This window comes from Ranitomeya imitator, chromosome 2 (genome assembly GCF_032444005.1).
Source record: "Ranitomeya imitator isolate aRanImi1 chromosome 2, aRanImi1.pri, whole genome shotgun sequence".
Taxonomy (NCBI): Eukaryota; Metazoa; Chordata; class Amphibia; order Anura; family Dendrobatidae; genus Ranitomeya; species Ranitomeya imitator.
Window position 1 is genome coordinate 641,882,417 of NC_091283.1, and position 19,373 is coordinate 641,901,789.

A 19,373-nucleotide genomic window follows, 5' to 3' on the forward strand; every position below is an offset into this window, starting at 1 on the left:
AACAGGGGGCGCCTCCCACCGGCAGTGACACTTTTGCGTACTATGAGGGGCGCTGTGCCAGTGACGTCGCCAACGAGTATTCCCCCCACCTGATGAAGGAACCTCCACTTTCATCTGCACCTTCCTCTTTGTCCCCGTGTAAGGTGGTATAGTATGCGCGAAGGGGAACCTCACTTTCAGCAGGGTCAGATGCTGGCTGTGTAGCGTGCAAGGGGAATGTAGCGGACTGGGTCAATGTACCAGCAGAGTCATCTAGCACTGGCTGGGCAATGGGCAGGATGAGGAGGAAACACAGATATAGGCCCAAATAATAAAGTGGGCTAAATGCATTTCAAAATTGGTAACAGGACTAACCAGGCGGCATTGCTTTATTCAGTGGAGGACAATTGTAATGAGAGGCTGACACAGTGAGTAGGCCCAAATCACTAAGTAGTCTAAATGCAGTTAAAAATTGGTAACAGTAGTAAACAGGCGGCACTGCTTTGTTCAGTGGAAAACAGCAAGGATTGGCAGACACCGTTACTAGGCCCCAACCAAACTGATAGGCCAAATGCAGTGTTATATTAAAAACTACTTAATGAGAGCCTGAAGATCGAAGCTCAGGACAGTAAACCAGGAGAAAACCTTGGAGCGGCAGACACCGTTAGTAGGCCCCAACGAAACTAGTAGGCCAAATGCAGTGTTATATTAAAAACTACTTAATGAGAGCCTGAAGATTGAAGCTCAGGACAGTAAACCTGGAGAACACCTTGGAGCGGCAGACACCGTTTGTAGAACCCAACCAAACTTGTAGCCCAATGCAGTTTTCAAATTCCGATAGGCTGAAAACTGACAATTGCAGCTCAGCTTTTTTAAGAGGAGGACAGCTGTATTGAGTGGCGCAGACACTGATAGTAGGCCTTACACCACAAAGTTGGCAGGAGGGACCGCAGACAGACTTACTAGGCCTAAAATAAAAAAGTAGGCTCGATGCAGATCTAAATAGGTTCCAGGGGTACACAGGCAGCATTGGCGTGGTCAGTGGAGGACAATTGGCAGGAGGGACCGCAGACAGACTTACTAGGCCTAAAATAAAAAGTAGGCTCAATGCAGTTGTAAATAGGTTCCAGGGGTACACAGGCAGCATTGGTGTGGTCAGCGGAGGACAATTGGAAGAAGTGTCTGACACAGGTAGTAGTCCAAAATAATAAATAGATGTTAATGTCTGGCAAAAAAAAAAAAACAAATTAACAAATAAACAGGTGGCATACCTAGGTACAGGGGTGGGCTCCTCTGTTGACTTGCAGACAGTGGTATTTTGCGCAAAGTATTATCTGGTGTAAATGTAGGACAGGGCCCCTGAATATTTTTGCTAGCATCATATATGTCAAGAAATTGTTATTGGCAGTGCCATTGAAGGATTTAACCGCATAGACTAAACAGTGGTGGAGCAGTGAGAGAGAATTTTGCAAGTGGTAGAGCACTGTTTGAGCTTGGGGGGACACTCTCGTGGCCGGCGGTACTGGCCCAGGGCCCCTCATGTTACAACGGTGTGTCTGACGTTGGGTGTGCACCACAACCACCAGAGACACTTCATTGTACTATGAGGGACCCTGTGCCAGTGCCGTTGCCCAAAAGTGGGCACACCCACCTCTTCAGACAAACGGCACTCTCACGGGTGCTTGCGCCAAGTGGTGACCACGGCCCCGTGGGGGGAGTCAGCCATTTAGGGAGGTGTAAAAATGTCGTATGCTGGACATACAGCAGCTGCAAATGGAGAAATTGGAACACTCAGTAAGACCAGTCCAAAAGCAAGACCTTTTTACAGGAAAGCTAGGTGTCAGCCGGGATAGGTGGGGCAAAATAATTAGAAATCCATGATTGGTTCATTTTAATGAAGGTTAGATCATCAACATTTTGGGTAGCCAGACGACTCCTTCTTTCGGTCAGTATTGAACCAGCAGCACTGAATACTCTTTCTGATAGCACACTAGGTGCTGGGCAAGCAAGCTCCTGCAATGCATATTCTGCCAATTCAGGCCAGGTGTCTATTTTGGATGCCCAGTAATCAAATGGGAATGAGGGGTGAGGGAGAACATCGATACGGGAGGAAAAATAGTAACCATACTGGACAAATGTTGTCTCCTGTCACTTTGAATTGATGCTGCAGTACCTGTCCTGTCTGCGGTCATTGCAAAATCACTCCACAACCTGGTCAGAAAACCCCTCTGTCCAACGCCACTTCTGATTTGTGCACCTCTAACACCTCTGCCCTGTTACCCCCTGCAGCTCATGTGAAAACCATCAGCGCCGCTGTGTGCTGGGAATGCCTGAACCAAACGGTCTACAAGAGTTGCTTGTTTGGTAGCCAATATTTGCTCAAGGTTCTCATGTGGCATGATATTTTGCAATTTCCCTTTGTAGTGTGGATCCAGGAGGCAGGCCAACCAGTAATCTGTTGTGAATTCTGCTTTTGGGCTCCCTCCGGTGGTTGTAGGTGGTAATGCAGTTGTCCCAGGGCTGCAGTCATGGTCAGGTGTTTCTGCTGATTGCAATTCTGACTGGGGTATTTAGGTTTGCAGGATTCATTAGTCCTTGCCAGTTGTCAATGGTTCTTGGGAGGTGTTGGACCTCTGTCTGGTTTCTCCTGCTTAGCTGCCAATTCAGCAAAGATAAGTGTCTGTTTTTTTTTCTATGGCACACATGCTGTGTGCAGGATTTTTTATTGTATTTCTGCTCTGTGTGTAGGATTCTCTGGGGTTTCAGATATACGTTCCACGTCTTTAGTTAGATGGAGGAATTTTTTGTATAATCTGCTGTGGATATTTTTGGAAGGGTTTTATACTGACCGCACAGAACTCTATCCTATCCTTTCCTATTTTAGCTAGAGTGGCCTCTTTTGCTAAATCCTGTTTTCTGCGTACGTGTGTCTTTCCTCTCCTACTCACAGTCAATATTCATGGGGGGCTGCCTATCCTTTGGGGTTCTGCTCTGAGGCAAGATAGTATTCCTATTTCCATCTATAGGGGTATTTAGTTCTCCGGCTGTGACGAGGTGTCTAGGGTTTGTTAGGCACACCCCACGGCTACTTCTAGTTGCGGTGTCAGATCAGGAATTGTGATCAGTACAGTTACCACCTACTCCAGTGAAAGTTATTCATGCGGCTCCAAGGTCACCGGAACATAACAGTAATCGTCATAGGTCATCATTTTTATAATGCGTGGGTCCCTTTTTAGGATGCGCAAGGCATAATCCGCCATGTGGGCCAATGTTCCAGGTGTCAATTCACTGCTTGTGCTGGGTTGAGGAGCACTTTCTGGCAAATCAACGTCACTTGTCTCCCTCAAAAACCCTGAACCTGACCTTGCAACGCCACCAGTTTCTATTGCCCCCTGAGAAGCTTCCTCATCCAAAAAATATTCATCCCCATCATCCTCCTCGTCCTCCTGCTCTTCGCCCGCCACCTCGTCCAGTAGACTTCCCTGACCAGACAATGGCTGACTGTCATCAAGGCTTCCCTCGTCCTCGGCTGCAGACGCCTGCTCCTTTTATGTGCGTCAAACTTTGCATCAGCAGATGCATTAGGGGGATGCTCATGCTTATGATGGCGTCATCTGCACTAACCAGGCGTGTGTATTCCTCAAAACACTGAAGGACTTGACACAGGTCTTGTAGCTTCGACTACTGCACACCTGACAACTCCATGTCTGCCATCCAACTGCCTGCCCGTGTATGTGTATCCTCCCACAAATACATAACAGCACGCCTCTGTTCGCACAGCCTCTGAAGCATGTGCAGTGTGGAGTTCCACCTTGTTGCAACATCGATTATTAGGCGGTGCTGGAGAAGCTTCAAAGATCGCTGATGGTTCTGCATATGGCTGGAGTGAACGGACAAACGGCAGATGTGCGAGCAAAGTCTGCGCACCTTCAGGAGCAGGTCGGGTAACCCCGGATAACTTTTCAGGAAGCACTGCACCACCAGGTTCAAGGTGTGAGCCAGGCAAGGAATGTGTTTCAGTTGCGAAAGGGCTATGGCAGCCATAAAATTCCTTCCGTTATCACTGACTACCTTGCCTGCCTCAAGATGTACACTGCCCAGCCATGACCGAGTTTCTTGCTGCAAGAACTCGGACAGAACTTCCGCGCTGTGTCTGTTGTCGCCCAAACACTTCATTCCCAACACAGCCTGCTGACGCTTGCCACTAGCTGTTCCATAATGGGACACCTCGTGTGCAACTGTGGCAGCTGCGGATGGAGTGGCTTGCGCGACTGTGGTCTGTGGACGAGCTCTCGCTTCTGCTGGAGGACGAGGGGGGGCGAACGCCTACAGCCAACTGTTTCCTAGACCGTGGGCTAGGCAGAACTGTCCCAATATGGCTGTCCCCTGTGGACCCTGCATCCACCACATTAATCCAGTGTGCCATGATGGACACGTAACGTCCCTGGCCATGCCTACTGGTCCATGCATCTGTTGTGAGGTGCACCTTTGTACTGACAGATTGCCTGAGTGCATGGACAATGTGGTCTTTTACATGCTGATGGAGGGCTGGGATGGCTTTTCTCGCAAAGAAGTGTCGACTGGCTATGTCGTAGCGTGGTACTGCGTAGTCCATCAGGGCTTTGAAAGCTTCGCTTTCAAATAACCGGTAGGGCATCATCTCTAACGAGATTAGTCTAGCAATGTGGGCGTTCAAACCCTGTGTACGCGGATGAGAGGATGAGTACTTCCTTTTCCTAATGAGAGTCTCTTCTAGGGTGAGCTGGACTGGAGAGCTGCATACGGTGGAACTAGCGGGGGTGGTGGTGGACATGGCAGACAGAGAGGGTTGGTGATGGTATTCTTGCTGTTGGCCTACATACAGTGTTTCCTACCAAGAACCTGGTGATTCCCTGACTGCTTTGGCCTTGCGACGATACCTCCACATTTGCTGCAGGTGGTGTGGTAAACGGTGTGCTTACAGTGAGGGAAGGAATGTAGCGTTGCTGACTAGCTTCATTGTGAGCGGGTGCAACAACGTTACGGGACGTTTGATAGTTAGTCCAGGCTTGCAAATGCACGGTGGTTAAATGTCTACGCATGCAAGTTGTATTTAGATTTTTCACATTCTGACCTCTGCTAAAGGTCCTTGAGCATTTCTTACAGATGACTTTGCACTGATCATTCAGATCTTGGTTAAAAAATTGCCAGACTGCACTCTTCCTACTATAGAATACCTTTGCAGGCATTGCACACTGAGCTACTTTAACCGGATGGCCACGCTGTCCTACAACTGTTTTTGGTTTTGACACACATTTTTGCCCAGATACGGGTCTGCCAGATGAAAGCTGTTGCGATGTTGATGCCTGCTGCGGCTCCTCCTCCTCCGCTTCAGAGCTACTGCCGGCGGCACCCTGTTCCCCCAATGGCTGCCAATCGGGGTCAACAACTGGGTCATCTATCACCTCCTCTTCTATGTCCTGTGCACCTTCCTCTGTGTCACCGTGTAAGCGGGTGCTATAGCGTTCGGGATGGGGCACCATAGTCTCATCAGGGTCAGATTCTGGCTCAGTACACTGCGAGGGCAATGTTCTGATCTGAGTCAATGGAACAGCATAATAATCTAGCTGTAGCTGTGCATCTGTGCACTCCATGTCCGATTCATCTTGTAATGGGCATGGCCTGTTAACAATTTCCCTTTCTAACCCAGGCACGGTATGTGTAAAGAGCTCCATGGAGTAACCTGTTGTGTCGCCTGACGCATCCTTCTCTGTTGTTCTGGGTGAAGGACACAAGGAAGCGACTTGTTCCTGACCGGGAGCATCCACTGACAACGCACTGCTTTTAAATTTTGCACTTTCCGGAGAGGAGGCGAAAGAGCTACAGGCAGAGTCAGCAAGGAAAGCCAAAACTTGTTCCTGCTGCTCCGGCTGTAAAAGCGGTTTTCCTACTCCCAGAAAAGCGTTCGGAGCGTTCGAGTCCTTGTGTAGCCAGACGATGACGCTGGCTCAACAACTCGAGACTTAGGTGCTATATTGCTTTTCCCACGACCACCTGATGCTCCACCACCACTACCATCATTACCAGCTGGCAATGACCGCCCACGGCCACGACTTCTTCCACCAGACTTCCTCATTCTTGGAAAAATGTAACCAAACTAACAAACGTTATATGGTACTGTAAAACCAGTTAGAAGGTGTACGTAAACTTGTTGTGAGTTTAAATCTCCCTTTATAGGTGTGTGAGACAGCAGAAAAAAAATCAGGCCCACTGTATTACACTACAGTTTGAGTGACAGAAAGTGGATGACAGATGCCACAAACAGGACTGACGCAGATCCACTCAGTGGCAATACAAATCTCCCTTTATTATGTGTGGGAGACAGCAGGAAAAAATCAGGTCCACTGTATTACACTACAGTTTGAGTGGCAGAAAGTGGATGACAGATGCCACAAACAGGACTGACGCAGATCCACTCAGTGGCAATACAAATCTCCCTTTTTTATGTGTGGGAGACAGGAGCAAAAAATCAGGCCCTCTGTATTACACTACATTTTGAGTGGCAGAAAGCGGATGACAGATGCCACAAACAGGACTGACGCAGATGCACTCAGTGGCAATACAAATCTCCCTTTTCTATGTGTGGGAGACAGCAGCAAAAAAATCAGGCCCACTGTATTACACAACAGTTTGAGTGGCAGAAAGTGGATGACAGATATATAAAAAAATACAAGGGCTGTAGTCGAATTTCAATCTCCCTACAATGATCAAAGGACAAGTATGGCAGCAATAAAAAGGACTGCTGCACACAAGAGTGTGGACAAAGAAACAAGAGAACTGTGCAGAAAAGAAGGAGCAACAGGATTTTTGCTTTGAAAAAAGCAGTTGGTTTGCACGGCGGCGTACAAACAGCAATGCAGCTATCAGGGAGCCTTAGAATGCAGCCTAATAAGCTACAGAGCTGATGCACCCAAAAAAAAACTCCACTGTCCCTGCAAAGAAAAGGTGGTGTTGGACAGTGGAAATCGCTACAGCACAAGCGGTTTCCCTTCCTAACAATATCCCTGCTTCAGACAAAGCTACAGCAACCTCTCCCTATGCTCAGTTCGGCAGAAGTAAGATGGCGGTCGGCGTGCACGCCCCTTTATAGCCCCTGTGACGCCGCAGAAAGCAAGCCAATCACTGTAATGCCCTTCTCTAAGATGGTGGGGACTGAGACCTATGTCATCACGCTGCCCACACTCTGCGTCCACCTTCATTGGCTGAGAAATGGCGCTTAACGCGACATATGAAACGCGACTTTAGCGCGAAGATCACCGACCGCGTGGCCGATCCCACACTGGGATCGGCTCGGGTTTCACGAAACCCGACTTTGCCGAAAGTTGGCGACTTATGAAATTGACCGATCTGTTTCGCTCAACCCTACCTGTAACCCCTTCATGACCTTGAGATTTTCCGTTTTTTCCCCATTTTTGTTTTTTGCTTCCCTTTTAACTTTTTTTTTTTTTTTTTTTTTCAGTCAAGATAAAAAGATGGTAGAGTAAGGTCTTGTTTTTTGCGGGACGAGTTGTACTTTTGAACAACACTGTTGACTTTACCATATATTGTACTGGAAAATGGGAAAAGAATTCCAATTGCAGGAAAACTGCAACAAAAAAAGTCCAATTCCACTATTTTTTTTTTTTACCATGTCCGCTAAAATGCTAAAACTGACCTGCCATTATGATTGTCCAGGTCATTTCTAGTTTGCAGATAAAAAAAAACACGTATAAATGTTTGGTAAGTGGTAAAGACAAAAAAAAAGTTGCCATTTTCAGACCATTAGAGTCTCCATTTTTCGGGATCTGGGGTAGGATGAGGGCTTATTTTTTGCATTGATACCATTTTGGGGTATATACACAATGTTTTCATTGCCTGTTATTGCAATGTTGGTAAGACCAAAAAAAATGAATTCTTGACTTTAATTTTTTTTCTCATTACGCTGTTTACCGATCAGATTACCGTATATACTCGAGTATAAGCCGAGATTTTCAGCCCAAATTTTTGGGCTGAAAGTGCCCCCCTCGGCTTATACTCGAGTCACGGTAGTGGTGGGGTCGGCGGGTGAGGGGGAGAGGGCGCTGAGGTATACTTACCTAGTCCCAGCGATCCTCGCGCTGTCCCTGCCTTCCTCCCCGTCTTCTGTGCTGCAGCGTCTTCCCCTCTTCAGCGGTCACGTGGGACCGCTCATTAGAGATATGAATAAGCGGCTCCACCTCCCATAGGGGCGGAGCCGCCTATTCATTTCTCTAATCAGCGGTGCCGGTGACCGCTGACAGGAAGATGCTGCAGCACAGAAGACGGGGAGGAAGGCAGGGACAGCGCGAGGATCGCCAGGACTAGGTAAGTATGTTATATTCACCTGTCCGCGCTCCATCTTCCCGGCGCCTCCATCTTCCCGGCGTCTGCGCTCTGACTGTTCAGGCAGAGGGCGCGATGACGCATATAGTGTGCGCGGCGCCCTCTGCCTGATCAGTCAGAGCAGAGACGCCGGGAAGATGGAGGCGCCGGGACCGGACGCTGGGAGCTGCAATCAAGGGAGGTGAGTATGTGGTTTTTTTTTTTTTATTGCAGCAGCGGCAGCACAGATTTATGTGCAGCATCTATGGGGGCAGTATGAACGGCACACAGCACTATATGGGGGCAGTATGAACGGCACACAGCACTATATGGGGGCAGTATGAACGGCACACAGCACTATATGGGGGCAGTATGAACGGCACACAGCACTATATGGGGGCAGTATGAACGGCACACAGCACTATATGGGGGCAGTATGAACGGCACACAGCACTATATGGGGGCAGTATGAACGGCACACAGCACTATATGGGGGCAGTATGAACGGCACACAGCACTATATGGGGGCAGTATGAACGGCACACAGCACTATATGGGGGCAGTATGAACGGCACACAGCACTATATGGGGGCAGTATGAACGGCACACAGCACTATATGGGGGCAGTATGAACGGCACACAGCACTATATGGGGGCAGTATGAACGGCACACAGCACTATATGGGGCATCTGTGCAGCATCTATGGGGGCAGTATGAACGGCACACAGCACTATATGGGGCATCTGTGCAGCATCTATGGGGCAGTATGAACGGCACACAGCACTATATGGGGCATCTGTGCAGCATCTATGGGGCAATATGAACGGTGCAGAGCACTATATGGCACAGCTATGGGGAAATAATGATCTATTTTTATTTTTGAAATTCACCGGTAAATGCTACATTTCCACCCTAGGCTTATACTCGAGTCAATAAGTTTTCCCAGTTTTTTGTGGCAAAATTAGGGGGGTCGGCTTATACTCGGGTCGGCTTATACTCGAGTATATACGGTAATTATTTTTATATTTTGATAGATCGGGCGTTTCTGAACGCGGACATACCAAATATGTGTATTTTTGGGCTTTTATTTTGAATGGGGTAAACGGAGGGTGATTTAAACTTTTATTTTTTTTTATGTTTTGTAAAACATTTTTTTTTTACTTCTTCAATGCCCTGCTATGCATAGCAAAAATCATCATCTGCTATGAACGCTGGCCAGAGCGGCAACAACAGGTGAAGACACCGTAGGATAAGAATATGACTGGGGCATGGGACTGAGGTTTACAGCAACCAATCCAGCTATGAAATGAGAAAAAAAAACAAAAAAACAAAGGATGATGGAGTGGTCTTTTAAGTACTCTATCTGACAGCTTTTCATGTACAGTGCTCCAACCCCTGTTCAACCTTACAGGGTCTAGTTTTTCAGGATAATATGGGAAATAGAATGGAAAAACAACCTATTAAAAAATAACTTTTACTAGTAATACATTTAAATTCTATGGAATTATTTGACCACCATTAAAGTGAACCTGTCAGCAGGATTTTAATAAGTAAACTACAGGCATTGTTATATTACCACAGTTACGCTGATTAAAATGATACCTGGGGTGAAGAAATCCGTCCTGTGGTTCTTGTGTAATTAGTGTTAGAAGTTTTCAGTTAATAAGATGCCTGTGTCTGGGGCATAGAGCTGCACCTCGTCGCACGCCCAGCTGTAGACAACCCCTCATGCCCTGTACAGACCACCCTGCTAATGATATGGTCTAATGACACATGGATAAACCTATGAGGGTAAAATTACACCTGAGGAACAGACCAGCAAGAAACTTCTAGTCGTACCTGAGAGCTTACAATAATCCCCATCCGACCATTCTGTCAGGGTATATTCCTTTGCTGGAAGTATTCTACAGGTTTTCCGTCATAGAGTTGTGAGCATGTTGGAAAGCCAACATGGACATTGCATGTATTATAAGAGCATCAGACTCCCAATCAGATCCATGAACCCAGGATAGCACCTAAAGCCTAAGGCTGCTGTCACACTATCAGTATTTGGTCAGTATTTTACCTCAGTATTTGTAGCCAAAACCAGGAGTGGAACAATTAGAGGAAAAGTATAATAGAAACATATGCATCACTTCTGCATTTATCACCCACTCCTGGTTTTGGCTTACAAATACTGATGTAAAATACTGACCAAATACTGCGAGTGTGAATGCAGCCTAACTGTAAAAGGGATTGCAAAAGTTGGGAGGCAGGAAGGCAATTGTGTCTTGTGGTATATGGTCCATTGTTCTGTTGATAGAATAAAGTGAGCACTTACATGTAAATGGACATTATGCCTTCAGCCTCTTTGAGGGTACATGACCCCTGTGGTGTTTGGAGTATAAACCATTGCTCTTAAATTAAATATCCAATCTCTGGCTTCTTTGAAGATACATTTGCACATATTCCCCTGTGAAACTGGATTACAAACAATTGTTTTTGAGGTGGACATCTAGCTTCTGACCCAAATAATGAATACCCTCAGGCCTTCTGACACAAGGACATTATTCCATATCCAAAGAAAATGATGACCACTGCAACCATATACTTTCTCATGTTAGCGGAGGATGATTGGACATTCTATCATAGAGGAAACCGGAGCGAGAGTGGAGTTGTGGGTTGCATGTGGGTGTGATCTTGTTTGGTTTATACGGAAGGATCAATTGCATCTCTCTCATGAAGGATTGCTGCTTGGACTATTGCCAATATAATAGACATTCGGGTTAGGATAGTTAGCGGAAAAATAGAACCAACAGGGCATAAAGTCCGTAGCGTATTAGAGTAGCAGCTTTGGGGATGAGATTTTACCAAATCACATTCTCACAGGTGTTAAAAATCAGTAGCATAAATTAACCGGCGGAGCAGATTTTAAATCAGTTACTCACAATTTTTAGAGCTAAAAAATCCACATTAAAAAAGAAAAACATAAAAATGTCAATGCGTATGCTCAATAGCAGCTATCGGATCTAAGCTATGTACATTATGAATATCTAATCAGAGTACCATATGAAGACCCCCCACAGGCTGCCCCGGAGCACAAGCATATCATTAACTCAAAACTGAAAATAAAGATTACACAACAACCACAAGATGGATTCCATCAACCAAGGTATAATTTTAATCAGTATAAGGGCTCATCTCCACTTGTGTGAGAAAAAAATGGTCCGATTTACGGACCGAAAAAACTGATGTAACGTCTGTGAGTGCCATGCGAGTGCCATGCGAGTGTCATGCGATTTTTTTTATCGCAACATCCGTATGACATCCGTATTGCTGTCCTATTTTTACGCACGGGTCTCCTTTGAAAAGCCGTTAATTCAGCGCAGAGTACAGTAAAATCACAGTGACAGGTTAGATGAGAGTAGATATATACACATAGAATAGGTATATATACATATATATATATATATATATATATATATATATATGTCAGGGAGACACCTATATATATATATATTTATATTTAATACAGCGCTAGATAGCTTAAAAGCTGGTAATTCAATTGCCGGCTTTTACTTTCTCCTTCCTAAACCCGACATGATATGAGACCTGGTTTACATACAGTAAACCATCTCATATCACCATTTTTTTTTGCATATTCCACACTACTAATGTCAGTAGTGTGTATATGCAAAATTTGGGCGTTCTATTATATTTAAGGGTTAAATGGCGGAAAAAATTGGCGTGGGCTCCCGCGCAATTTTCTCCGCCAGAGTAGTAAAGCCAGTGACTGGGGGCAGATATTTATAGCCTGGAGAGGGTCCATGGTTATTGGCCCCCCCTGGCTAAAAACACCTGCCCCCAGCCACCCCAGAAAAGGCACATCTGGAAGATGCACCTATTCTGGCACTTGGCCACTCTCTTCCCATTCCCGTGTAGCGGTGGGATATGGGGTAATGAAGGGTTAATGCCACCTTGCTATTGTAAGGTGACATTAAGCCTAATTAATAATGGAGAGGCGTCAATTATGACACCTATCCATTATTAATCCAATTGAATGAAAGGGTTAAAAAAAACACACACACATTATTAAAAATTATTTTAATGAAATAAAATCAAAGGTTGTTGTAATATTTTATTTAACGCCCAATCCAATCACTGAAGACCCTCGTTCTGTAAAAGAAAAAACATAATAAACCAACAATATACTTACCTTCCGCAGATCTGTAAAGTCCAACGATGTAAATCCTTCTGAAGGGGTTAAAACATTTTGCAGCAAGGAGTTCCGCTAATGCAGGCTGCTCCTCCCTGCAAAACCCCGGAGAATGAAGCTAAATATAGATCAATGAGCTATATTTAGCTTCATTTGCGGTGAGGCGCCCTCTGCTGGCTGTTCATAGATCGTGGGAACTTTCCTAGAAAGCTCCCAGGCTTTCTAGGAAAGTTCACACGATCTATGAACAGCCAGCAGAGGGCGCCTCACCGCAAATGAAGCTAAATATAGGTCATTGACCTACTTTACCTTCATTCCCTGGGGTTTTGCAGCGAGGAGTAGCGTTGCATTAGCAGAACTCCTGGCTGCAAAATGTTTTAACCCCTCCAGAAGGATTTACATCGTTGGACTTTACAGATCTGCGGAAGGTAAGTATATTGTTGGTTTATTATGTTTTTTCTTAGAAGCGGTGTTTGTCGCACTGTAATGCATATGACAGCGTGTCAAACACTATAATGTCGGACCCCCCATTCAAGTGAATGGGGATCGGGTCCGCTCTGCTGGATGACAGGCTGCATAGACACACCATGCAACCTGCCATCTAGATGTAGCAGAGCCGAGTGTGATGTCACATCCGGCTGCCATTGATTTTTCTGCAGCAAATACGCTACAAGAAAAGTCAGCCTGGGTATTTGCAGTGTTTTTTCACCATCTATTCATGTCAATGGGTGGAAAACACTGGAAAAACGCTGAAAGAAGTGACATGCTCTATGTCCAAAAAACGAAGCAAAGCACAAAATACTGATCACACAAAAAACCAATTTCTGAAATCTCATAGGCTTTGTTGGTACTGTAAAAAGAAGCTGAAAATTAGCATAAAAAAGCAGCAAAAAAAAAAAAAAAGGCAGCAAAAACACCCTGTGTGAACTTACCCTAAGGGCATGTTCACATGTGGTGTTTTTTCTGTGCAAGTTTTGGCTGAAATGTCAGAAATCTCATGCACACACAGGTTTTCTTTCCTCAGGATTTTGTGCTTTGCTTGGGTTTTGTCCAATGAAGCATGTCACTTCTTAGGCTACGTTCACATTAGCGTTGCGTCGGGCGCAGCCGCGGCGACGCATGCGTCATGCGCCCCTTTATATAACATGGGGGCGCATGGACATGCGTTGTCTTGCGTTTTGTGACGCATGCCTCATTTTTGGTGCAAGCGTCAGGGCGCAGAGGACGCAGCAAGTTGCTTTTTTTTTCCGTCCAAAATCAAGCCAAAAATGGACGCATGCATCACAAAACAATGCATTTTTGCATGCGTTGTGTCGCAGACGCAACACACAACAGCATTTGTCATCCATTGAAAGTAATGGGTGGTGAAAAAAAAAACACAAGTATCAGGTTTCGCTGCATTATTTTATGCCAAAACCTGATTAAGCAGAATATGATTTTATTTAAACGTTATCAGCATGCACAAGAGACGAATGTAGCATGACAAAAACGCAGTATGTACAAACAAAAAAGAATGCAAGAAAAAAAAAAAAGCAACATGTGAACATAGACTTAAAATTCAGGGAACATTATCGGAGATGGGGACAGCAGCCCCGCAGGAGTCGGTAACAGATATGACATTAGACAGTCCCCCTGATGAGCCTCACCACATACTCTGATGATGATCAGGGGGACTGTACAGCATAGGGCAGCGAGTCACCACAGAGACACAAGAACCTTGGACTGCCCAGACTTGGATGACAGAAGTGATGATGTCCAGAGAAGCCCCCACATTACTGAGCGCTCCCCGACAGAGGAATACACACAAAGAGCAGGCATGGGGCAAGCAATGGCCAGAGTCCTAATGGGTTAATGGTCTGTCCTGGAATGGTTACTGCCCACCTACCTGCACTGCTCCGGGGGGTGACGTCACAGGAAGGGGCAGCGCTCACATGTCTGAGTGACGTCACGCCTAGCAGGAGCCCCTACACTCTAGCATCTACCCTGACAGGAGCAGCTGTGCTGGGACCAGTGCGCGCTCTGCAGGTAGGTGGCACTCGGCATTAACCCCCTCAGCACATGAACGATGTGCGCTTACTGGGGTAGAGAGGGTCACCTCACCCTGACCTCGCTGCTTGGCCCCTCACTGGACAGCGCCATTCTCACAGTGTAGAAAACTGAGAGATGGCCAATAATGTTCCTGGGCATCGTAGAAATGGAAGGAACATGTGGCAGATCATTGTGAAAGGAGTTGACTAGTTTTCCTGCTGCCTGAGGCGATAATTGGAACTGTAACCCCATCCCCCCATACTTTCCTCATCTCCCCTCGTCCCCCTGTCTCCCCTCGTCCCCCTGTCTCCCCTCGCCCCCCTGTCTCCCCTCGCCCCCCTGTCTCCCCTCGCCCCCCTGTCTCCCCTCGCCCCCCTGTCTCCCCTCGCCCCCCTGTCTCCCCTCGCCCCCCTGTCTCCCCTCGCCCCCCTGTCTCCCCTCGCCCCCCTGTCTCCCCTCGCCCCCCTGTCTCCCCTCGTCCCCCTGTCTCCCCTGTCTCCCCTCGCCCCCCTGTCTCCCCTCGCCCCCGTCTCCCCTCGCCCCCCTGTCTCCCCTCGCCCCCCTATCTCCCCTCGTCCCCCCTCGTCCCCCTGTCTCCCCTCGCCCCCCCTGTCTCCCCTCGCCCCCCTGTCTCCCCTCGCCCCCCCTGTCTCCCCTCGCCCCCCTGTCTCCCCTCGCCCCCCTGTCTCCCCTCGTCCCCCTGTCTCCCCTCGCCCCCCTGTCTCCCCTCGCCCCCCTGTCTCCCCTCGCCCCCCTGTCTCCCCTCGCCCCCCTGTCTCCCCTCGCCCCCCTGTCTCCCCTCGCCCCCCTGTCTCCCCTCGCCCCCCGTCTCCCCTCGCCCCCCTGTCTCCCCTCGCCCCCCTGTCTCCCCTCGCCCCCCTGTCTCCCCTCGCCCCCCTGTCTCCCCTCGCCCCCCTGTCTCCCCTCGCCCCCCTGTCTCCCCTCGCCCCCCTGTCTCCCCTCGCCCCCCTGTCTCCCCTCGCCCCCCTGTCTCCCCTCGCCCCCCTGTCTCCCCTCGCCCCCCTGTCTCCCCTCGCCCCCCTGTCTCCCCTCGCCCCCCTGTCTCCCCTCGCCCCCCTGTCTCCCCTCGCCCCCCTGTCTCCCCTCGCCCCCCTGTCTCCCCTCGCCCCCCTGTCTCCCCTCGCCCCCCTGTCTCCCCTCGCCCCCCTGTCTCCCCTCGCCCCCCTGTCTCCCCTCGCCCCCCTGTCTCCCCTCGCCCCCCTGTCTCCCCTCGTCCCCGTCTCCCCTGTCTCCCCTCGCCCCCCTGTCTCCCCTCGCCCCCGTCTCCCCTCGCCCCCCTGTCTCCCCTCGCCCCCCTGTCTCCCCTCGCCCCCCCTCGTCCCCCTGTCTCCCCTCGCCCCCCTGTCTCCCCTCGCCCCCCTGTCTCCCCTCGCCCCCCTGTCTCCCCTCGCCCCCCTGTCTCCCCTCGCCCCCCTGTCTCCCCTCGCCCCCCTGTCTCCCCTCGCCCCCCTGTCTCGGAAAATACTAAAACCCTATGTGACATATTTGTCTATACCTATGCCCATACCTCCCAACTTTTGAGGAAGGGAAAGAGGGACAAAGTCAGCGGGGCGCGTAGCGCGCCGCGGCAAATTTTAGGCCACACCTCTGACCACACCCATTTCACAACTAGCCATGCCCCAACCACACCCATTTAGCACTTCTGATCACAATGTTTCGTAAACAATAATTATAAACAAAAAAATATGGCCACACACGATGCTCCATACTGTACAATGGCCACACACGACGCTCCATAGTGTACAATGGCCACACACGACGCTCCATAGTGTACAATGGCCACACACGACGCTCCATACTGTACAATGGCCACACACGACGCTCCATAGTGTACAATGGCCACACACTACGCTCCATACTGTATAATGGCCACACACGACGCTCCATACTGTACAATGGCCACACACGACGCTCCATACTGTATAATGGCCACACACGACGCTCCATACTGTACAATGGCCACACACGACGCTCCATACTGTACAATGGCCACACACGACGCTCCATACTGTACAATGGCCACACACGACGCTCCATACTGTACAATGGCCACACACGACGCTCCATACTGTACAATGGCCACACACGACGCTCCATACTGTACAATGGCCACACACGACGCTCCATAGTGTACAATGGCCACACACGACGCTCCATAGTGTACAATGGCCACACAAGACGCTCCATAGTGTACAATGGCCACACACGACGCTCCATACTGTATAGTGGCCACACACGACGCTCCATACTGGACAATGGCCACACACGACGCTCCATACTGTACAATGGCCATTGGCCACATTATGCTCCATACTGTATAATGGCCCCACATGATGCTGCGTACAGCATACTTGCCCCACGTGATGGTCCATACAGTATTATGGCGCCACATTATGCTTTGTACAGTATAATGGCCCCACACGATGCTGGGTATAGAATAATGGCCACACATAATGCTGGGTACAGTATAATGGCCACACATGGTTACCCCACCCCCATCATTGCCTTCTCCATCACTACACACAGACACCTTTCACCGCGCTCCCTCGCAGCAGCTGGATGACACTCACGGCGCTGAATGGTGTCATCCAGCTGCGCCGCTGACTGCTCACGTTGCTGCAGCTGTGATATGCCACTGATAAAGACCACCGTGTCTCCTGTGCCAGTCCGTGTCAGAGCGAGGAGCAATATTGCTCCGATCTGACACAGCCAGCGTCCGCTCCGTACACATGCGACGCCGCTCCATACACCTCGTACACAGACGACTCCGCTCCATACACCTTGCACATGCGGCTCCGCTCCGTACACACACGACTCCGCTCCGTACACCTCATACATACGGCTCCTCCCCATACACCTCGTACACAGACGACTCCGCTCCATACACCTTGCACATGCGGCTCCTCCCCATACACCTTGTACACACACGGCTCCACTCTGTACACCTTATACACACACAGCTCCGCTCCGTACACCTCATACACACGGCTCCTCTCCATACATCTCGTACACACATGGCTCCGCTCAATACACCTTGCACATGAGGCTCTGCTCCGTACACCTCGTACACACATGACTGCGCTCCATTCACCTTGCACATGCGGCTCCGCTCCATACACCTCGTACACACACGACTCCGCTCCATACACCTCATGCACACACGGATCCGCTCCGTACACCTTGCACACACATGGCTCCACTCCGTACACGTCATACACATACGGCTCCTCTCCATACATCTCGTACACACACGGCTCCGCTCCGTACACCTTGCACACACATGGCTCCACTCCGTACACGTCATACACATACGGCTCCTCTCCATACATCTCGTACACACACGGCTCCGCTCCGTACACCTCGTACACACGTGGCTCCGCTCCGTACACCTCGTACACACGTGGCTCTGCTCCGTACACCTCGTACACACACGACTCCATTCCATACACCTTGCACATGCGGCTCCGCTCTGTACGCCTCATACACACACGGCTCCACTCCGTACACCTCGCACACACACGGCTCCACTCTGTACACCTCGCACACACGCTGCTCCGCACACCTCGTACACACGCTGCTCCGCTCCGTACACCTCGTACACACGGCTCCGTACACGTCTTACACACACGACTCTGCTCCATACACCTTTCACACGCTGCTCCGATTCACACACCTTGTACACACACACGGCTCTGCTACATTACAGTGTCAGACTGTCACAGGGGCTTTGGTTTAGCCCTTTTTATGTGTGTGTGGGGGGGGGGGGTATAGGGGCGGGGGGAATAGCAGCCACAATAGGGTTGTGTTGTCACCCTCTCCCAGGGAGACAGACATGTCAGTCATCGATCTCACTCACACTGATCTGCAGATAACACAGCAGTGAGCAGCCCAGGCACACAGAGGCTGTGAGTGTGTCCGTCCCTCCCTGCTCAGCCCCACTCATTCCACGCACGATTACACTAGCCAGGCATTATAATCAGCAGCTCCAGTCCACTCACACTGCTCTGCTGCTTACATTGCTGCCGGCACCCAGGCTGTGTTTGGCTGTTACCTCAAACTAGAAGTGTCCCCTCTCTCTCCCTCTCTCACCAGTGACGCTGGGAGACTCAGGAACATGGGGAAGGGGCGTGGCCTAACAAAAGGGGGTGTGACGGAGTTCTCCTGCTGTCTCCCGGGATCAGAGCGTCCTGCGCTGGACAGCGGGGCAAAGAGTCAAATCCGGGAAAGTCCCGCACAATGAGGGACGGTTGGGAGGTATGCATATGCCTATGGTAGATTTTACCTATACCTATGGTAGATTTTTTTTAGTCATATTTGTCTATACCTATGGTAGATTTTTTTTTAGTCATATTTGTCTATACCTATGGTAGATTTTTTTTTTAGTCATATTTGTCTATACCTATGGTAGATTTTTTTTTAGTCATATTTGTCTATACCTGTCACGATTCCCCTGACCGCTGTCACCACTGGGTCAGGATTCACACCATGACCGTCACCCCTACGTCACGGATCAGGGTGACTTTAGGCCAACAGACGGCTATCACATGTGCAGGGGGGCTTATCTTAGTTATCCCTCCACTGCTAACAATGTGATGAAAAACCACACACAAGGCTATTGACCTCTTAGTTTACAGCAGGGGCTTATTCTAGGTATCCCACTGCTTTTCTATATACCACGAACTGCAGGGATTTATGTATATCCCGCTTACAGTTCCACTTAACACTTGCAGCTCTCTGGCGCCCCCCTTACTCTCAGGTCAGATTAGGTACTGCACCCTGGGTAATTAGTCG

The 19,373-nt window shown here is 49.1% G+C and overlaps 1 protein-coding gene and 1 long non-coding RNA gene across 4 annotated transcripts in view; one reads left to right on the top strand and one right to left on the bottom strand.

Annotated features, from left to right (window-relative positions):
- The window catches only part of LOC138665382 (uncharacterized), a 62,045-nt gene extending 47,590 nt beyond the window's left edge, over positions 1-14,455 (bottom strand). For 2 of the 3 annotated variants that reach the window (XR_011318457.1, XR_011318455.1), the window contains exon 1: positions 14,419-14,440. This is a non-coding gene — a long non-coding RNA (uncharacterized lncRNA). Of the gene's footprint in view, positions 1-14,418 lie in introns of all 3 variants that reach the window. The other variant, XR_011318456.1, reaches the window with a different exon arrangement.
- A 21-nt stretch (positions 14,456-14,476) lies between these two features.
- LOC138666771 (zinc finger protein 585A-like) overlaps positions 14,477-19,373 on the top strand; it is a 128,926-nt gene continuing 124,029 nt past the window's right edge. The window contains exons 1-2 of the mRNA XM_069754944.1: positions 14,477-14,558; positions 18,675-18,836. Of these exons, the coding sequence (XP_069611045.1) occupies positions 18,819-18,836 (18 nt within the window). The 5' untranslated portion in view covers positions 14,477-14,558; positions 18,675-18,818. The remainder of the gene's footprint in view (positions 14,559-18,674; positions 18,837-19,373) is intronic.